Source organism: Gopherus flavomarginatus, chromosome 3 (assembly GCF_025201925.1).
Source record: "Gopherus flavomarginatus isolate rGopFla2 chromosome 3, rGopFla2.mat.asm, whole genome shotgun sequence".
Classification (NCBI taxonomy): domain Eukaryota; kingdom Metazoa; phylum Chordata; order Testudines; family Testudinidae; genus Gopherus; species Gopherus flavomarginatus.
Window position 1 is genome coordinate 83683874 of NC_066619.1, and position 20447 is coordinate 83704320.

At 42.8% G+C, this 20447-nt stretch overlaps 1 protein-coding gene across 3 annotated transcripts in view; it reads left to right on the plus strand.

Annotated features, from left to right (window-relative positions):
- CDC42SE2 (CDC42 small effector 2) overlaps positions 1-17726 on the plus strand; it is a 127903-nt gene extending 110177 nt beyond the window's left edge. For all 3 annotated transcript variants that reach the window (XM_050946058.1, XM_050946059.1, XM_050946060.1), the window contains exons 3-5: positions 7436-7537; positions 15037-15154; positions 15676-17726. In XM_050946058.1, the coding sequence (XP_050802015.1) occupies positions 7436-7537; positions 15037-15135 (201 nt within the window). In that variant the 3' untranslated portion in view covers positions 15136-15154; positions 15676-17726. The remainder of the gene's footprint in view (positions 1-7435; positions 7538-15036; positions 15155-15675) is intronic.
- The last annotated feature ends 2721 nt before the right edge of the window (positions 17727-20447 follow it).

Here is a 20447-nt window from a genome sequence, read left to right on the forward strand (position 1 = left end):
TTTACCCCCTCCCCCCCCATGAAAGAAAAGGGAAAGAAATCATTTCTTGACTTTTTCAGTGTCACCCTATGTCTACTGAATGCTGCTGGTAGACGCGATGCTGCGGCAGTGAAGAGCAGTATCCGCTCTCCTCCCCTCCCCAGTGGCAGATGGTGCAATATGTCTGCTATCCGTCATCATCAACCCATGAGTGCTCCTGGCTAGCCTCAGGTGAGGCCGGCCGGGGTCGCCTGGGTAAAAATAGGAATGATTCCTGGTCATTCCCAGTAGATGGTACAGAACGGCTGGTAACCGTCTTCATCATAGCAACTGGGGGCTGAGCTCCATCAGCCCCTCCCTTTCATGTGTAAAGAAAAGATTCTGTACTGCCTGGACTATCATAGCAGCGGGATGCTGGGCTCCTCTCTCCCGCACCGCTTAATGTCCTGCCTGGACTCATAGCAGCTGGAGGCTGGCTCCCCTTCTTTTTATCTCACTAACAAGTCAGTGTTTCTTATTCCTGCATTCTTTATTACTTCATCACACAAATGGGGGGACACTGCAACTGTAGCCCAGAAGGGTTGAGGGAGCAGGGAAGCAACGGGTGCGGTTGTTGCAGGGGCACCCCCTAGAATGGCATGTAGTTCATCATTTTTGCGGGATCTGACATGGAGCGTCTGTGCTCTCTGGTTCTCTAGTACACCTGCCCCATATTCTAGGCAGGACTGACTCTATTTTTAGATACAACATAAAGGAGGGAATGACCCAGGGAGTCATTCCCATTTTTGTCTTTGCGCCCCCGGCCAACCTCAGCCGGGGGCACCCATGACAGCAGCAGACGGTACAGAATGACAGATAACCGTCTCTGCTACCTTGTATTTAGACCTTTTAATCTCACTTCTGGGTCTAAAGTGCTAGAAATGTGCAAGATTTTAAATCATCTTGCTATGACATCCAAACATTGGTCTCATCCTGAATCCCAATTTCATACTTTAAGAGGAACAGACAATACAATGTGTGGGTGTGAAGTGTGTTATTCACAGCTTCAAAATGGGAAAGGCTTCAACTGTTGCCCTGGTAACTGTGGCAACTAGCATGTGACATGGCATCTGTGCAATTCTACTGTATATAAGTATTAATTGCAAAAATTCTGAAATGGGCCTCAGAATTACTTGTTCTGTCTCTTTCTCAGGAGCCCTTTTTTAAAGAAGGAATATATTCTTTCCTTTCTTGAGTCTAAGGTTACTTGGTGTGTTGACACTGCTTTGTAAAAGGGAGTGAAGAGGCATTGGGGAAGGCAGGAAAGAAGAAGAGGTGAAAAAATGAATACTTTTCAGGTTAAAGGAAGTCTTCAGTGTTTTTTAAAAAAAAAAGTTTCAGTAATTTTAGCCACATAAATATGGAAAGTTATTACCACTCTAAAAATTATTCAGGACAAGACTGCAAATACATTTTTTAGATTTTGTGAAAGATAGATAGCATCTAACTGCTCACGTATCAGAGGGGTAGCCATGTTAGTCTGGATCTGTAAAAGCAGCAAAGAATCCTGTGGCACCTTATAGAGTAAACAGACATTTTGGAGCATGAGCTTTCATGGGTGAATACCCACTTCGTCGGCAGTGAAGAGCAGTATCCGCTGCATCTGACGAAGTGGGTATTCACCCACGAAAGCTCATGCTCCAAAATGTCTGTTTAGTCTATAAGGTGCCACAGGACTCTTTGCATCTAACTGCTGTTCATCTACCGTGGAATAAAGAATGGGATTTAGTTGCAGCAGTGAGGCACTGGGGTTTAGAAAATCTGGGTGCCGTTCCTGGCACTACCGTAGACTCGTTCTGTGCCCTTGAACAAGTCATTTAACCCATTTGTGCCTTGTCTTCCCCATCTATAAAATGAATACTTACAGCACTTCTCTGAAGGCTTTATTAATGTAGTTACAGTGCTGTCAGATCCTCTGAGTGGCACCAGATGCATATATTATTTTTTATTTCTATTTCATTGTAGTGAAGCCCCCACGTGAGAAGATCCTGTTACTAGAATGATACTTTAATTTACCTTTTAATTCAGGTACCATTAATTATTTTACTGATGGTGTCTAATAAAGATTGGGGTATAGGTAAGTGCTAGCTGGAGGCCATGCTGGGTTTTGGGACAGTTTGGGAGCTCTGGGGGAGGGGGGTTAAAGATTTTTTACTTACTTTGTTTTTTAATGTGTGTCATGAGCCCACAATGCAAAATAGGCGCAAATGATAAACTGAAATAAGTGACTAAATTGAAGTGGTTCCTTTGATCTGAAAGAAAGATTTGTTTGCTTTGTTTTTCTTTCATAGACTAAACATACTAAATAGACTATCAGTGAGGAATATGTATCGTATACTTCATATATATGAACTACGTATATAAAGGCACTCATTCAACACTTCATAGTCAGTAGTTACTTTAATTTTCAATTACGTATCCCAAAGGACAGGAGATATTTCATTGCCTTCTTTCCAGCTTGGTGTGTCTCTTCTGTCCCTTTGTTCATAATGAAAATAGTAACATTGCTACAATGGGATGTAGGCACATGCTTAACTACTTATCTGAGTTGGGACCTTTGACAAAAGCTAGTGTAGACAATGTGATAACTCAGGGTATGTCTACATCTACAATTTTGCAGCGCTGGTTGTTACAGCTGTATTAGTACAGCTGTATAGGGCCAGCGCTGCAGAGTGGCCACACTTACAGCAACCAGCGCTGCAAGTGGTGTTAGATGTGGCCACACTGCAGCGCTGTTGGGCGGCTTGCAGGGGGGGTTTGGGGAACGCGAGAGCAAACTGCGGGGAAGGAGACCTGCTTGCAGGGGAGGTTCGGGGAACGCGAGAGCAAACCGCGGGGAAGCAGGTCTCCTTCCCCGCGTTGTGCTCTCGCGTTCCCCGAACCCCCTGCAAGCAGGTCTCCTTCCCCGCGGTTTGCTTCGGTGTTCCCCGAACCCCCCTGCAAGCAGGTCTCTTTCCCCGCGGTTTGCTCCGGTGTTCCCCGAACTCCCCTGCAAGCAGGTCTCCTTCCCTGCGGTTTGTTCCGGTGTTCCCCGAACCCCCCTGCAAGCAGGTCTCCTTCCCCGCGGTTTGCAAGGGGGTTCGGGGAACGCGAGAGCAAACCGCGGGGAAGGAGACCTGCTTGCGGGGGGGTTCGGGGAACGCGAGAGCGCACCGCGGGGAAGCAGGTCTCCTTCCCCGCGGTTTGCAAGGGGGTTCGGGGAACGCGAGAGCAAACCGCGGGGAAGGAGACCTGCTTGCGGGGGGGTTCGGGGAACGCGAGAGCACACCGCGGGGAAGGAGACCTGCTTGCAGGGGGGTTCGGGGAACGCCGGAGCAAACCGCGGGGAAGGAGACCTGCTTGCAGGGGGGTTCGGGGAACGCGAGAGCAAACCGCGGGGAAGGAGACCTGCTTGCAGAGGGGTTCGGGGAACGCGAGAGCACACCGCGGGGAAGGAGACCTGCTTGCAGAGGGGTTCGGGGAACGCGAGAGCACACCGCGGGGAAGGAGACCTGCGTTCCCCGAACCCCCTGCAAGCGAGACCACACCGCGGGGAAGGAGACCTGCTTGCGAGGGGGGGTTCGGGGAACGTGAGAGCACACCGCGGGGAAGGAGACCTGCTTCCCCGTGGTGTGCTCTTGCGTTCCCCGAACCCCCCTGCAAACCGCGGGGAAGGAGACCTGCTTGCGGGGGGGTTCGGGGAACGCGAGAGCAAACCGCGGGGAAGGATACCTGCTTGATTACCAGAGAGGCTTCCTCAGGTATGCTGGGATACCTGCTTATTCCACGGAGGTCAAGAAAAACGCTGGTGAGTGTCTACACCTGATGACCAGCGCTGGTGATCCAGCGCTGGATCCTCTACACCCGAGGTTCGACCGGGTGTACGGCCAGCGCTGCAAACAGGGAGTTGCAGCGCTGGTAATGCCCTGCAGATGTGTACACCTCCTAAGTTGCAGCGCTGTAACCCCCTCACCAGCGCTGCAACTTTGTGGTGTAGACAAGGCCTTAGCTTTATGTTACTACGTTCCTGTCTGCACTTGTATTAAAAACAGGGTTTCCTGAAGCTTTTTAGAATCCTGACTTACAACCTTCAGGGAAGGCCAGTTGGGGCACGCTATGTATGGCTTTGTTGTTAAGAAAATGGGACTGGGACTCAGGAGATCCATTCTGTTCTTTGCTGAGTTGTGGACTATGCCACCTTGAGCAAATCAATTAGGGGTTGGGGGAAAATGATTAACACTTTGTTTCCAGTCTTGAATCACATTGATATAACTAAATGCACCGCATCTGATTCTGGTCTACTTTCACTAGTGATTACACCAATGTAACTGTTTTGACTCGTGGTGTGTACTGGAGTCAGGCCTGTTATGGCTGATGCTTGCACTCTCACTTTTCTCCTCAAAAAGGGAGGTGTTCTGGTACTGATTACTATGAAATATGTACAGCTTGCAGAGGACAGAGGCTTCATTTTTTTGTAAAAGATTTTGAAATTTTGGCATTGTTCAGACTAAGAATGAAAACCAGTGTTGTTTTCAATTCTCTGTAAAGGAAAATTCTAAAGTTTGTATATGTGTACATGTACTTTACACACACACACACACACACACACTTTGGCTTGAATGAAATGTTTGGTTTTTACAAAAATGAAGCATTTCATTTCGATTTTGACTTATATTTTAATATATAACACAAACTAAAATTTCAAAACAAAGTCATTTTAAACTAAAACATCTAAACATTTTCTGCTGAAAATGTCATAATGGAATGTGGTTGAAATTTCAGTCTTGACAGAACCAGATATTCCAACGGAACACAAGTCTGTTAAAGTGTCTCTTACCAGCTCTGAAAATCAGGTTTATTTGACACACACAAAATCAGTCTAGTAGTAGTTGAAACCTTGTAGTATATGCACAATTCTGTCATGGTGGGAGATAAAAGAAATGCTCTAAACTCTGAACCATTTTATTATAGTAACTTTATTCAGTGTAAAGCATTATTCTGAAATTCTCTTCTCTCAGGTCGATCACAGGACTATTTCCCTATTTATATCATGAGTAACTTAGACTTTAATACTAAACAGACTATTTCCTACATGAGCCTATGGCTCTTCTCTGGTTCAGTGGACTGCTACAGAGTCTGTTTTAAACAGCTTATTTTTATAAAATATATTTTACATTAATTCTTCTTTGAGTGTTTGTTTATGTCCATTCTATGCTAGGTGTGTGTGTGCCATGTGCACAGTTGCTGAAGATATTTCCCTCAGTGGTATCCGTTGGGCTGGCTCTAGCACCCTCTGGAGTCACACACACGTGCTGGTATAAAGGTTGCCGCTGGCTCCACCCCCCTCTTAGTTTCTTCTTACTGCCCATGACGGTTGCTGTAACTACCTCTTTTGCTGCTAGCAAGGCTTCTTTCTCAGTCGTCTGGACTTTCTCTGTTCATATTTTGTATAGTTATTGTAGTTAGTGTTGTTGAGGGACTTTTTGCCCCAGAGGCTGGGCATGTCCCGTGCAGCAAGCTGATGCCAGTTAGTCACCTGTAAACTAGCTATCTAAAGTGTCTGAGGAGATTCTCACGTTAAAGAGAAGTGCCAGATCTGCAGAGACTTCAAACCCCGCACAAGAAAAGATAGACACATTCGGCTGAAGGCCATTCTTACGGTGGTGGCCCTCACACCAACCTTGGAGCCAATGGCGATATACCATAACTCTTCAGGTGGGAGAGGAAGGCGCATATTTGTCATGGATTTGATTTTAATTCCAGAAATATTTTGCTCTTGTTTGGCATATCCTGTGGTGTATTCTCACAGCTGTGGCTTTGATTCACAGTGACTTTTAGCTGGAATTGTATTTTGACAGGAGTGGTTCCCAGTGTTAAGACATGTAGACTTCCCACCCGAACCTCCAAGTGATTCTAGTCTCTATCACAGACCAAAAAGGGATAGATACTGATCCTTTAAACGGTAACAGATCAAACCTTGACAGACAGGGAAGCTTTGACTGAGTCAGGTAACTTCTTAATGGCAATTGTTATACTTATTCAATTTCAGTTTAGTGATTAGCTTACACTGGAATGTTCAGTGTGAAACCCATAGCCGCTCTCATCTTTTAATACAAGAGTGGCCTGCAGCAATGGCTGGTGGCAGCATATGATGCTGCATTAGATCTAACCAGCTCCTGTATTAGAGATAAGGGCAGTGCAGTCTGTGCCATTTTATGCATTAAGTGCAGACTTTGGTCTTGTGACAGACTGCCAAAGTAGCCTTTATCAGGATAAATTTTGTCTCCCTTTGATTCATCATTTACCTATTATTACATTAACAAAATTGAGGCAGCAAGTTTGTGCGAGAAATGGGAAACTGAGGTCAAAATTGTTATGCTGTCCCATGCTGTGAGGGATGGTAAAATACATTATAAAGGGTATGCTGAGCATGTAATCTGAGGCCACGTCCAGACTACCCACCGTATCGGCGGGTTAAAATCGATTGCTCGGGGATTGATATATCGCATCTAATCTAGACGCGATATATCGATCCCCGAGCACGCTTATATCAATTCCGGAACTCCATCAACCCCAACGGAGTTCCGGAATCGACACAGAGAGCCGCGAACATCGATCCCACGCGGTGTGGACGGGTGAGTAATCCGAGCTTAGATATTCGACTTCAGCTACGTTATTCACGTAGCTGAAGTTGCATATCTAAGATCGATTTTCCCCCCCCCAGTGTGGACCAGCTCTGACATTCACTGCCATGGTATTAAGGCATGGTATTATCACTGTGCTGCATGAAAGCAGTTTGAATACACAGAGACCTTTGGGAACATATGTTATACTGTGTAAATCCATGCAGAGATACCTTAGAAATGCTCCTATCAGAACCCTCTCACAAAATGTGTTCTTAGTGCTATGACTTCATATTGGAAATAGTGTAGGATTTCTGTGCATTTGTGTGTTTTTGTATGGACATAAAAGATGGTGATTAATGGTTGATTAAACCAAGAGCATCTGATGTGTCACAACTGTAAACGAATATGGGACAACTGATGTGCAACTCCAAATGTCAAAGATGGTTAGAGCTTTTTCTGTGTAAAGAATTAAGTGGGTTGTTTTGTTTAATAGGCATTAGATTATAGTAAAGTTACTGATGTGTAGCTGGTTGTGTATGGAAAGTTGTCTATTACTAGGAATGTTCTTATTGAGCTGTCCTCCAAACACAATACTTGATCACATGCCCTTTGGTTCATGCTAAGGTATTGTGGCTGACGCTGTGTTTAGCTTAACCAAAAAATTGAGCCCTGGTGGTCTTATGCTAAAAATACATTTAACACTCTGTGGGGGCAGTTCACTTTTAACTGTACACCAAATTTTATATTTAATCCTAGTATTCTTTGCTTTTTCAGTAAGTGGCAATCACAAAACTTCTTTATCCACCTTTCAGAAAAGGCGACGGCGGATTGACCGAAGTATGATTGGAGAGCCAACAAACTTTGTTCACACAGCTCATGTAGGATCAGGAGACTTATTCAGCGGAATGAATTCGGTAAGTTTATATGAATGAAGAAAACCCTGTACCATCTTAGACTGCATCCATACAAATACTAAAACAAAGACCGGAGAAATTATAGTTAGAAGACTGAGGGCTTGTCTACATCAGAAAGTTGCAGCGCTGGTGAGGGAGTTACAGCGCTGCAACTTTGAAGGTGTACACATCTGCAGGGCATCACCAGCGCTGCAACTCCCTGTTTGCAGCGCTGGCCGTACTCCCGTTTTGTCTCGGGTGTAGAGGATCCAGCGCTGGTGATCCAGCGCTGGTAATCCAATGTAGACACCTACCAGCGCTTTTCTTGACCTCCGTGGAAGGAGGAAGCCTCTGGTAATCAAGCTGGTCTCCTTTCCCGGTTTGCTCTCTCGTTCCCGGAACCCCGAGCAAGCAGGTCTCCTTCCCTGCGGTTTGCTGGGTGGCTCCGGGAACGCGAGAGCAAACCGGGGAAGGAGACCAGCTTCGCCGCGGTTTGCTCTCGCGTTCCGCGAACCACCCTGCAAACCGCAGGGAAGGAGACCTGCTTGTTCGGGGAGCGCGAGAGCAAACCGCGGCGAAGCTGGTCTCCTTTCCCGGTTTGCTCTCGCGTTCCCCGAACCCCGAGCAAGCAGGTCTCCTTCCCTGCGGTTTGCTGGGTGGCTCCGGGAACGCGAGAGCAAACCGGGGAAGGAGACCAGCTTCGCCGCGGTTTGCTCTCGCGTTCCGCGAACCACCCTGCAAACCGCAGGGAAGGAGACCTGCTTGTTCGGGGAGCGCGAGAGCAAACCGCGGCGAAGCTGGTCTCCTTTCCCGGTTTGCTCTCGCGTTCCCCGAACCCCGAGCAAGCAGGTCTCCTTCCCTGCGGTTTGCTGGGTGGCTCCGGGAACGCGAGAGCAAACCGGGGAAGGAGACCAGCTTCGCCGCGGTTTGCTCTCGCGTTCCGCGAACCACCCTGCAAACCGCAGGGAAGGAGACCTGCTTGTTCGGGGAGCGCGAGAGCAAACCGCGGCGAAGCTGGTCTCCTTTCCCGGGTTTGCTTTCGCGTTCCCCGAACCACCTAGCAAACCGCAGGGAAGGAGACCTGCTTGTTCGGGGGTTCGGGGAACGAGAGAGCAAACCGGGAAAGGAGACCAGCTTCGCCGCGGTTTGCTCTCGCGTTCCCCGAACCTCCCTTGAAGCCGCCCAACAGCGCTGCAGTGTGGCCACATCTAACACCACTTGCAGCGCTGGTTGCTGTAAGTGTGGTCACTCTGCAGCGCTGGCCCTATACAGCTGTACTAATACAGCTGTAACAACCAGCGCTGCAAAATTTTAGATGTAGACATGGCCTGATTCACCACTGTGTTACACCTGTTCTACTGTTGATTTCAATGGAGTTAGATCATTGTAAAACTGAAGAATAACACAGTGCTTAAAACATTCTTTAAAATATTCTTAAAATGTGCTTAAAATATTCTAAATCAGAATGTAAAAATAGTAAATTTTTAATGTTCTGTTTACTGATATTATCTAGCAATGTTTGGTGCCATATAAATTATAAGGTAGTCACTGAGTAAGCCTCTTTTTCTTTGCTAATGGAAATGAGGCATTTGTGTATTCTCATAAGCTCGTATTGCAAAATAGTGTAGGAAGAACTAGAAAAAGACTATTCTTAAGACCAACAGACAATGCATGGTATTTCACATTTTTGGTGTTTCTCTTCATTAGTTTATTGATCTTTCATGCAAATGTTATCAGTCCTGTTGTTTTATTTAAGAATTCACATTTTTCCACCTGAAGCTATAATCCTATTTGTGACAGTTAGCCTCACAGCAAACTGTTGTGATGTCACAAGCAAAGACTTGCAGCTTCCTATGGAGAAAAAGCATAACAACAGTGAATATATGTACTACCAAGAGACAGTATTTGTTTTTATGCACATGTCCTTGAAAACAAAGAACAAAGATGGAGAAATGTGTTAAGAATGATTATATAAAGGCAGACTTCTATACAGAATATTATGTCAGTGTTTTCTGTGAAATGTTAACCAGTCTTTAAGATCTGATTCACCTCATTAAAGTTTTAATGCAAGGCAAGGGCGGTGTACTTATAGAAAGATACCTTTATGTCCTTTGAAATTTGATATATTTATGTGCCTCTAATGGTACACTAAGGAGAGAGATTTGATTGGGAACAGTGAGTTTTAGTGAATGGGGAGGGAGGACTCTAGGGCAGGAGTATCGGAATTCAAGGCATGTGGGAATCTTTGAGCTGAGCTATGGAAATCAATCACTTTCAGTTGTTAGGTAAGCAAAAGATGACATTTGTAGTTTCCTGGAAAGGAAGCAGCTTGTTTGCCTCCCCAGCTGCAGTAGAGGTACTTTGTATTACTTGATAGCAGTTGGGGGAAGGGCACAAGGAGATATACCAATAATGTGATAATTGGAGATATACCAATCTCCTAGAACTGGAAGGGACCTCAAAAGGTCATTGAGTCCAGCCCCCTGGCTTCACTAGCAGGACCAATTTTTGCCCCAGATCCCTAAGTGGCCCCCTCCAGGATTGAACTCACAACCCTGGGTTTAGCAGGCCAATGCTCAAACCAAGGAGATGGTTTGACATTGCAAACAACATATCAAGGCTTCTTGAAACAATGTATTGGCTAGGGCACAATTTTACTAAAACAATTGTAACCATACCATTATAAATAGATGTGTAGGTTGACAAATATATAATTAGCTTTTGCTGCATTTTAATTTAGTGGTTTTAGTTTCATTAAAAACAGTTTATCTGCCTGCTCATTAGAAACATACATTTTTTCTTTAATTTCAATTTATAATTCTTTTGAAGGATTAAGAACCTTTGAATCTGTATTTATTTGTTCCCTCTCCTTTAGGACACTTTTCTTTTCCCACAGCCACCGACCAGAAGGTTATGGTGGCATGGGACTCCTTTTTCTTCCTGACACTTTCAGCTGTCATCCCTCTTTCTTACAGACTTTACACTTACAGAATTTAAGGCCAGAAAGGACCATCATGATCATCTATTCTGACCTCCTGCACATCACACGCCACAGAAGCTCACCCACCCACTCTGGCTGCGTCACTGAAATCTTCAAATCTTGATTTAAAGACTTCTTACAAAGAATCCGCTATTTACTGTAGTTCATACCAGCAAGTGGTCCATGCCCTATGCTCCAGAGGAAGGTGAAAACTTCCCAGGGTCTCTGCCAATCTGACCTGGAGGGAAATTCCTTCCTGACCCCAAATTTGGTGACCAGTTGGACCCTGAACATTTGGGCAAGACCCACCAGCCAGATGCCTGTGAAAAATTTTCTGCAGTAAGTCAGAGCCCTCTCCATCTAGTGTCCCATCACTGGTCATCGGAGACATTTGGTTATAGTAGTTGCAGATGGGCCATATGCCCTTGTAGGCAATCTGATCATGACATCCCCTACATAAACTTATCAAGCCCAGTCATAAAACAACTTAGGTTTTTTGCCCGCACTGCTCCCCTTGGAAGGCTGTTCCAGAACTTTATTCTTCTAATGATTAGAAACCTTCATCTAATTTCAAGCCTGAACTTATTGATAGCCAGTTTATATCCTTTTGGTTTGTGCCAACATTGGCCCTTAACTTAAACAACTCCTCTCCCTTCCTGGTGTTTATCTCTCTGATGTATTTATAGAGAGCCATTATATCTCACCCTCAGCTTTAGTTTTTGTTAGGCTAAACAAGCCAGGCTCCTTAAGACTCCTCTTGCTATGTAGGTTCTCCATTTCTCTGTTCATCCTAGTAGTCCTTCTCTGAACCTGTTCCAGTTTGAATTCATCTATTTTAAACATGGGAGACCAGAATTGCATGCAGTCCTCCAATGAGGAAAGACTACAAAGACCCTTTCTCTATTTCTTCATCTTTAAACTACACATGATACAGCTCTTCTTTCCCTCCAGATGGTCATTATTTACTACCCCTTAACCTGCTTCTGCGTTTGTCTTGAACATTGACTGGTTGTCCTTTCTATCTCCTCAGTCTCCTTCCTTTATTTTGAGTAACCTCACATCTGTGACCAATATGATTCATCTGCCTCTTCTCTCCTCTGGTCCCCAGGTCAGGATGGACTTGCCCTCTCAGCTTTGGTCTTTTTTTTTTCCCCACTCTGGTCTTCGAGAAACACTGATTTCTCCATTCTTGATGCACCTATTTATATTATTTAACATTGCCCATTCTTCTCTCTCATCCTCAGCTGCTCACTCCTGTAATATTCAGTTCTCTAGCCTCTGACTTCTTTCTCCTCCCAGCCCTCTTCTCCTTTTCTTACCCATCCTCCACCGCGTATGTTACAAGGTCACAACTATATATCCTCCCTATCTGCCACACTTAATACTCTGGCCATTGCACCAACTATTCATCTAACTTCCCTGCTCTTACCTTTGCTGTTGCTTTTGTTCTGCTGAAGAGCTCTGAAGGAATTCCTGTTACCTCATCATATAAGTTCCTTTCTTCATTCAGCTGTCCCCTATGCCTACTCAGCAATACTTATCCATTCCTGTATTCCCAGTACCTGGCAACTCTTTGTCACTTTAGGGCATGTCTGCACTGCCCCACAGTTTGAACTACTTGGGTGTGCTGTGCTGTAGCTCCCTTGTGTGGATGCTGCAGGCATGAACTTGTAGTATAATAGTGCAAATTAGGGACTTTACATTCACACCCCCATAGTACGAACTGTAGGTCTAATTGTCTTTCTCTTCCTTCTCTGCATAGGATCTAGCTGTTTTCTCAAAGATAAAATTGAGAGTATTCAGTTGGAGCGCTCTATTCCTGCTCCCTATCATTCCACATTACCTCCTTCCTCTTTTGACTGTATCCTCTGTGAGGCCTCCTAGGAATTTTTTTTTTTTTTGTGCTTCAAACATCTACACCACCTATTTGTATTTCTTAGTACTTGAATCGCTTTATGAATCCCTTAATTTTTCTATGTGTAGTTCAAACTGGCTTCTCTTGTACTGAGCTACACAATGCTGTTCTCACCTACACCTGAGTCCTTATTTCCCCCAATCCCTATTTTTCACCCTAAGCTCTGCTGACTGCTTTCCCTTGTCCCTATGTCTGTTACTCCCACTTGTCACTCCCAGCCTTTTTACCTAATGACCACCCTATTCAAGGGTGCCAAATACTCTCCCACATCTACAAATTCCTCCTCAAAACTCATTTTGCTGAGTAGCCTTGCACTGTTATCTTCCACTTCAGCGCCATCTGCCCTGCTCCCTTATGCTAACAAAACTAAATAGAAATTACCAAGACACATGTGCAACATAACAGCTCATGTAATCTTTATTTGCTGTAATCCTCACCCTCTTTTTTCTTTCCTCTTCACCCCCCCCCCCGCTCTTCCTCCCCACCCTCCATTGCTGTTTTATCCCTCTGCGTGTTATGTCTCAGTTAGTCACCTCCTCAGGAAAGCAACTGGTCTTACGTGTACAGCATCGTAGGGACACACCGCACCTTAAAGAAATAATGTCTTAATTGCACTTCACTGCACTCACGCTAACATTTTTTGATAGACTCAGAAGGATGATACTTCCAAATGAGTATTACCAGAGCAACATTTTAATAGACCTGATTTTCAGTCAGTGTTCTTGACAGTTGTATATCACTTACATCGATTTTCATATAGGATGTCCCATTGTAGAGTTATGGTGGTAAGCCTTAAAACTTGCTGATTTTTGCCTTAGGTGAATAGATATGGTTACTTGAGCATCTATACTGATACCCTAACTACCCGACACTTGCTAACTGCAACACCTATGCCAGAGAGACCCGAATATTGAGACAGTTTATTTATTAACAGCGGCACCTGGCAAGATTTCAGAGGTGGCCACTGTTGAAAATTTACTCTTGGTTTGTTCAGCGGTGTGACTTGTTATTTGTATGCTGTTTTAAAATAAAGCTACGTATGAAAGTTTTACATAGCCACCAGGTGAGCACGTTGCCAGGGATATGCATAGGAAGACCTATACTGAAGACCTGCGTTTGGTGGAATAATCTGTTTCCAGGCTAATTAAGGCAAGGTTCATCAGAAATGAAAGAAGTATGCCATCCTTTAAGTCTTTTGAGTCACTCCTGCCCATACACTGAAAGTTTCTGAAGTGGGTTGACCACCTGTAGTCCCTTTGCTCCTAGGCTCAAGAGAAGATGCTGTGATGAAGAGCACTGTTCAGCGAAATGTGAAATTGAACCATTTATTTCCTTGGGCTGATGTGGGAAACAGCCATCATGTTTTCTTCAGATGTTAATTTTTGTCCTCGGTATTAGAACCATGCTGTCTAAAGTGTTGTTTAAACGTGGTTGTTGCCAGCTGAGTTCTAGCATAGGATCTTTTCGTGTTGATTATGGAAACTGCCTACACATAGGAGAGAGCCATTTTTAATGTGGTTTTCAACTATGGGTATCTACATTATAAAACATTTGTCTGTGTGAACAGAAAAAAAAAAGGTGCTATAGCCCTGTTTTAGTTTAGGGGTTGGTTCACTAACATAGTTTTAACATGGTTTTTTTTTACTGCCATTTTTGAGTTGTCTGTGGGAGGACACATCTGAAATGATTGTGAGTATCACACTTGGGGACAGGACCTTATTGCTGTGAGCCCCATTTCAAAAGATGGAGACTGAAATAAGTGTGGGGGGAGGAGGGGTACATGAAGAGCTTTTTCCAACTGTTCTTAACATTGAAATGATCTGCCCTAAGCACTCAGAGAGATGTGATTATTTTGATTTATACTGCAGGAGCACATGAGAATTGTGGTCTCAGAGCTTTTTACAGATATAGGCTATGAAACCTTTTCTTCTTCACGTATTTATTTGTGTCAGCCTAAAAAGTACCTTCAAATAAATCCTCGCCAGAGAAGTTGATATGTTGAAGCCTCATTTAAATAAATCCTCTGTTTATTGAAGGAATAGGATCAGTTGAAGAAAAAATAAATCTGTGCTCTAGACTACATCACAAGAAAAAATCCTTCCAAAGGGTCTCTAGTAATTTAGGAATCCCTAGGCAATGAACTGTTGGATAGGCTTATACAACTACATCTATGGAATCTATACTACAGTGCAAATATTCTGTATAAAAACATCATCTTTTTTTTTAACAGTACAGTATTGTTAATTTCATTCTTGCACAGCAAAGAATCCCTGCCTAATTCTAATCTGAAGCTAAATTTTCATCTTGAAGCACTTGGATTAGAATTGGAGAGCAGTAAGAGATTCGTTTCATTTTCTTGAGACTAATCAAGACTGGTTGATGAAAGACTGAATCAACCAATTTCCTAGTGGACCAGGAAAAAGAAATCAAATGAGTACCAATTCTTCCTTCATCTCTCCTGCTTGCCTAAGTGCAAGATGTGAAAATTCCAGCAAACCTACTTCCAGAAATGTCCTCAAACAAACATAATTTCACTGTAATAGGGAGAGAGCACTTTAAAAAGCACCAGTTCGCGTTTGATCTGCTTTATCATTTGCTATCGTCATTCCTTTCCTGTTTCTATAGGTGAGTTCAATTCAGAACCAAATGCAGTCCAAGGGAGGCTATGGAGGTGGCATGTCTGCAAATGTTCAGATGCAACTTGTAGATACAAAAGCAGGATAACCCTGGGGAAACATTTCCAGTGAGTATTACAGACATTCCAATGTTGTGTTACACAGTTTGGTATAGGCTTTTTATCACTGATAGAGAATGCTAAAGGGGAATATCCTACAATGTAATATAAACAATTATCTATAAATAACTCTACCCTTATGATGCATTATTTTAAGCATGTTTCTGGGTAGTGGGCTCCATACAAGGAGAGTATTTCTATAACCACATATTTTGTATTCCGTGATGAGTGATATGTTTAATAATTCAGTACTGATTTTACACCCATTTATCAAGATATTACTGTAGGGTTCTTTGTATGTTGGATGTCTTAGCAGCACATGCAGGTTGCATGCTAAATTTCATTGCAACTGTGAGTTGTATAATTAAATGGCACATTTAAGAGGAATGTTGCAGGAGTGCTGCATACTAAAATAAACATAATATGAAGGCTGTTAAACAAATTAATGTTATAGTGTTTAGAAAGCCTTCATGATCATATTTTCAAATGTCTTGCTTTTGTTTAACTTTCATTTCCTCTTTGTTTCACAGGTTCTTGTGAATTTCTGCATCTTCTTTCCTGTGTTCCCCCTTTTGCCCTGGTGACTGCTTTCTGTGTTCATGACAAGAGAGAAGTGATGGCTCATTGTTCACCCCTTGTGATTATTCCAGTGAAAGTTGGTGTTCTGCTCTGATGATGTCATTTGTCAGATTGGTCCTACCGTGCCTTTCAGTGGCATGCGCACATTCAGCCTCTATCAAAACCACGGACATATAGCTGTTTAGGGTTTGAGGAGTTTTGTTTGTTTGTTTTGTTTTCCTTTTTTACATTTTTCAATATTAAGCAAATTAATGCTCCAATTTTAGCTTGGTCATCTTTTTCTTTTCTTTCTGAAAGTGCTAATGCGCAGCATTCTTCTTTTGCTGGGTCTCTTAATTTCCCGCTCCCCCTCAGTAATTTAGAAGTGAGTGAGTTCCTATTAATGTTTTTAATCTGTCATTGTTTATATATGTTTTTGAAAGGTCTGGGACCTGCAAGCACAATGATCATTTCATACATTTGAAAATCAGCAGAGTAGATGACCGCATGCTTTGTGAAGTTGCTTTGTATGGTGGCCTGTTTAGTGCCAGAAAAAAAAAATGTTTGTTACCGCGGACTGATGATACTGTTGCTGATTAAAAGTTTAGCTGTGGCACTGGGTCATGGCAGGCTCTGAAGAAGGGCTTGTAACTTAGCTGCTTCAGAGTTATGTCTTAAGTTTTCATCCAACTGGTCTTAAAATAATAAAGAGTGAGCTTGCATTCATAAGGCATTTTGTTGTAAATGTTTAGTATATTTATTTTGAAAGAGCTGACCTCGAGATTGTAAACCAGTGTAGTACCGTATCTAAGTGTTGTGGTAGAGCTTTTTGTCTGTTTAAAAAAGCATCATCCTGTTTGGCTGCTTTCCTTTTCTTTTTCCTTTTTTAATTTTGCTTAATTTTTAGGTTATATGGTCATTTCCAGTAGCAGCATGTCAAACTGCCTGCGATATTAGCTGAAGTTTAGTTCACCTCTCTAAGTAGTTGGCAGTTTCTGTGTACTAAATATTTAGGGGCCATGTAAGTTGCTAAGAGCAACATACTGATCTGGCAGAACAGATGCCAGGGAAAACAACGTACAGGGTGACTTTTTACTATGTCAGTAAGAAGCCTTTTGCTCAGGTTCCAAAGCATGTTCTTCTTTCACATGTTGTGAAAATTGTATTTTAATATTGCACTGTTCTCAGATTTTTCTGTAAATGGTCCTTTCCTTTTTTTCCTCCTTGTTGGTGATATGAAACAGAAGTCTATGGTTTGAATTCTAACTGACTTCAAAAAATTATATGAAAAATCATCCTCAACTACATTTAACATTTTAACTAGCAAACTGGGCATAACCGAGCCTAATCAGATGAAAGCTAAAATAAATATACATAAAAACGTAAATGTGATACACTTAACAGTTATTGTTCTCTGCTTTCTAGCCCCTCTCCTAATTTTCTAAATTCCACTCTGTGTTGAAACAGACCCCAGATTGGTATAAACACATACACATCTGCTTTTTTCCTTGGTACTAAACAAAAAGTCATATTCACACAAATACACTGGATGTTGAGGCCATTGACTCTCTTCAGGAGTAGTAAAGTTGTAATCCGATGGTAGACATAAATCATCTGGTTGGATAGTTCTGTTAAACTTGGATAGTCTTCACCGATGCAGGTACTGATTCACGATGACACAGGATTGAGATGTTCCGTTGTCTGGAGTTCATAAACACGACAGCACGGTGATTTGGGGTCAGCGTTTCAAATGTATCTTTATCAATGAGTCTTTAAATACTCTAGGGTTACAAAATGATTTTCACTTTTTGTCATCACTCTACGAATTAATTTTAGTGAGCAGGTTTACCTTGCACTTGTCAAATGTCTTCAGCTCAGTAGCCAGAAAAAAAATTGACATATTTTTATAACAAACATACTTTTTTTGTACATTGTGTTCATTCTTGAATAAAGTCAGTTCAGTGTTGACTTGTAGATATTAAAAGGAAAGTATTGACTTTAATTCAATAAATGTTTTCTTTCAGTTGCTGGTTTACCTTTTTTCTTTTTCAGAAATAATATAACAGTAATACTTACATTAGGAAAACACTTGTGTTCTGTGGACAATGTCATGGTTAGACTCTTGGAGTATTAACCCTTTCTATAACAGAGAAAGCTAGTATTGTTCAGGTTTAATATTTCTGATTTCTCATGCCATGTCACCTTTTTTTGCCAAATGGAGTTTTGACCCGAATTTTATAATGAATGTTGTTCCAGTAATAGGTCTGCTTGGGATCTGCTGAAAACGCTGGGGTGCAAAAGTGGTTTTGCCCTTCCAGACACTGATTCAATACCGTTCGCTTCTCCTAAAAATGACAAACAGCAGAGCCAACCACTTGCTTTTGGATGCCTTTTGAAGCTTGGACTCCTCCGTCTTCTGTGCTTCCCCATTTTTCCTCTGCCTTCCCTAAAGACATAAAGGGACTATATGCTCTGAAGGCAGATGCTGAGGCCAGTCTGTGAAGGAATCAGCTGACTGTACCAGCTCTCCTCAGCCTTGCTTCTGTTCCCCCCCGCCCCGCCCTACCCCCATCATCTAACCCACACACAGAGCCCTCATACTAGAAATTTATTGCTTCTTTCCTGCCCCTAGCACAGAGTTGGGACAATTATTAATTGTTCTCTTTAGAGCAGGTAAGTTGCTGACGATGCCCTCTTCCTGCACTTTCTAACAGGCCCTCTTGAGCCTGGGCTAATGGCCCTCCTGAACAAAGTTTAGAAAGAGAGAAAGACAAAATCTGAGTACCACAAAGATAACATTAATCTAGAGTGGTGTCATGATCTTGATGTTTAACCCAGGAAATTGCTCTAAACACCAGCTATGCAAGAGCAAATAAGAACATAAGAACGGCCGGACCGGGTCAGACCAAAGGTCCATCTAGCCCAATATCTGTCTACTGACAGTGGCCAATGCCAGGTGCCCCAGAGGGAGTGAACCTAGCAGGCAGTGATCAAGGGATCACTCTCCTGCCATCCATCTCCATCCTCTGACAAACAGAGGCTAGGGGCACCATTCCTTACCCATCCTGGCTAATAGCCATTTATGGACTTATCCACCATGAATTTATCCAGTTCCCTTTTAAATGCTGTTATAGTCCTAGCCTTCACAACCTCCTCAGATAAGGAGTTCCACAGGTTGACTGTGCGCTGCATGAAGAACTTCTTTTTATTTGTTTTAAACCTGCTGCCTATTAAACAGGGATTTACATACATCTGTTCATATCTGTGCATGTAAACAAATGCACTTTTAGAAATGTGGGACATAGTTGTCAGTCTTATGGGACTGCTGGACAGATCCCAACTATTAACATTAAGTTTGGTGACAGGAAATGCAATAATGAGAATGTTTATGTATTAATTGGATTTCTGCATTCCCAGACACCAACATGATCTCTCTGGAGCAGGGATTGCTGCCCATGGCCGCAGCTATGCTGATTTTGAGGCACTAGCTCAAGTAGACTAGTGTTTGTACATCTGCCTGAGTTGGGATTCAAACCTCCCAGCTGCTGCATAAGCATACCTGAGGGCATTTCTATAGCTCCCATTCCTAGAGTGTCAAAGAGCTAAAAAGCCACATTCACCCAGGGTCAGATTAATCAAAAAACAAAAAATCCTGGTCCTATTGAAGTCAATGGGAATTTTGCCATTGATCTCAGTGGTGCCAGGATTTCTCCTATTGTATAGACTTCAAAAAAAAAAAAAAGTTACTGAAACTCCAAGCCTGGCAAAATTGATAAATAATGAATGGGTTAATAACTTCAGTACAGGAAGTGTGGAAGAAATACTACAAGATGGATTTTATTAAGCTTACATGTTACACATCAAATACTTCTCAGTTGTGTATTTATGAAGTACCAGTCTTTCATTCCCACCAATATGACCAATTGAATCCAAGCAAATAGAATCCAGGGACTGGAGCCTCTGAAAGCAAACAGTGTGATTAGGAACACAGCAGGTTTCAAAAAAAGAGGGAATGTCCAAGGTGAGATTTTGTTCTAATGAAAATTTGGGGAAGAATAAGCCTGAGGAAAGACAGAAGGTGTGGAGGTGGTGTGAGAATTGTGCTCCTTGGATTTGAGTAGTGATTACAGACGTGGGGTGAGGGAGAATGACGGCGGAGGCAGGCAAGCTGGTTGGAGAATTAGTGGGCAGAGAGTGGATGAGGCAGTTATGGAACTGAAATATTCTAAGGTGGGACTGAAGCGTGATTGGAGCTATCTGTGCTAATCCAAAGAACAGAATGAATGGGCATTTAGTGGGAGAAATGGAATTCCTCTTAACGTTTTCTCTTACCAAGTGGTGGCTGGTTCTTAATCCAAAAAGGAAAAACCTACACACTTCGCAAACAACTTGGTGCAAACACTTAGTGATCTGAAGATGTCACCTTTCACATAATCTGGGTTCAAGTGATTCAAGCCTTGTGGCCAATATTTTTGACCATAGGAGCTTTAAATTAAGGAGTTAAAATCCATATGTAGGCATCTAAATACGTGGCCTGATTTTTAGAGTCACTAAGTATAGACAACATTTATGGAAATCTGTAGAAGTAGAGGATGATCAGGACCTTTGAAAATCAAGCTACATATCTAAATGTTCTCTGTACAAAAGAGTTTGGTCTTGGTTTACTTTTCAGATTTTTCAAAGGATCTTTCAAAAAATGTTTTAAAAGGAACATTAAGCTGCCTCAGGATGTATCTAAATGTAT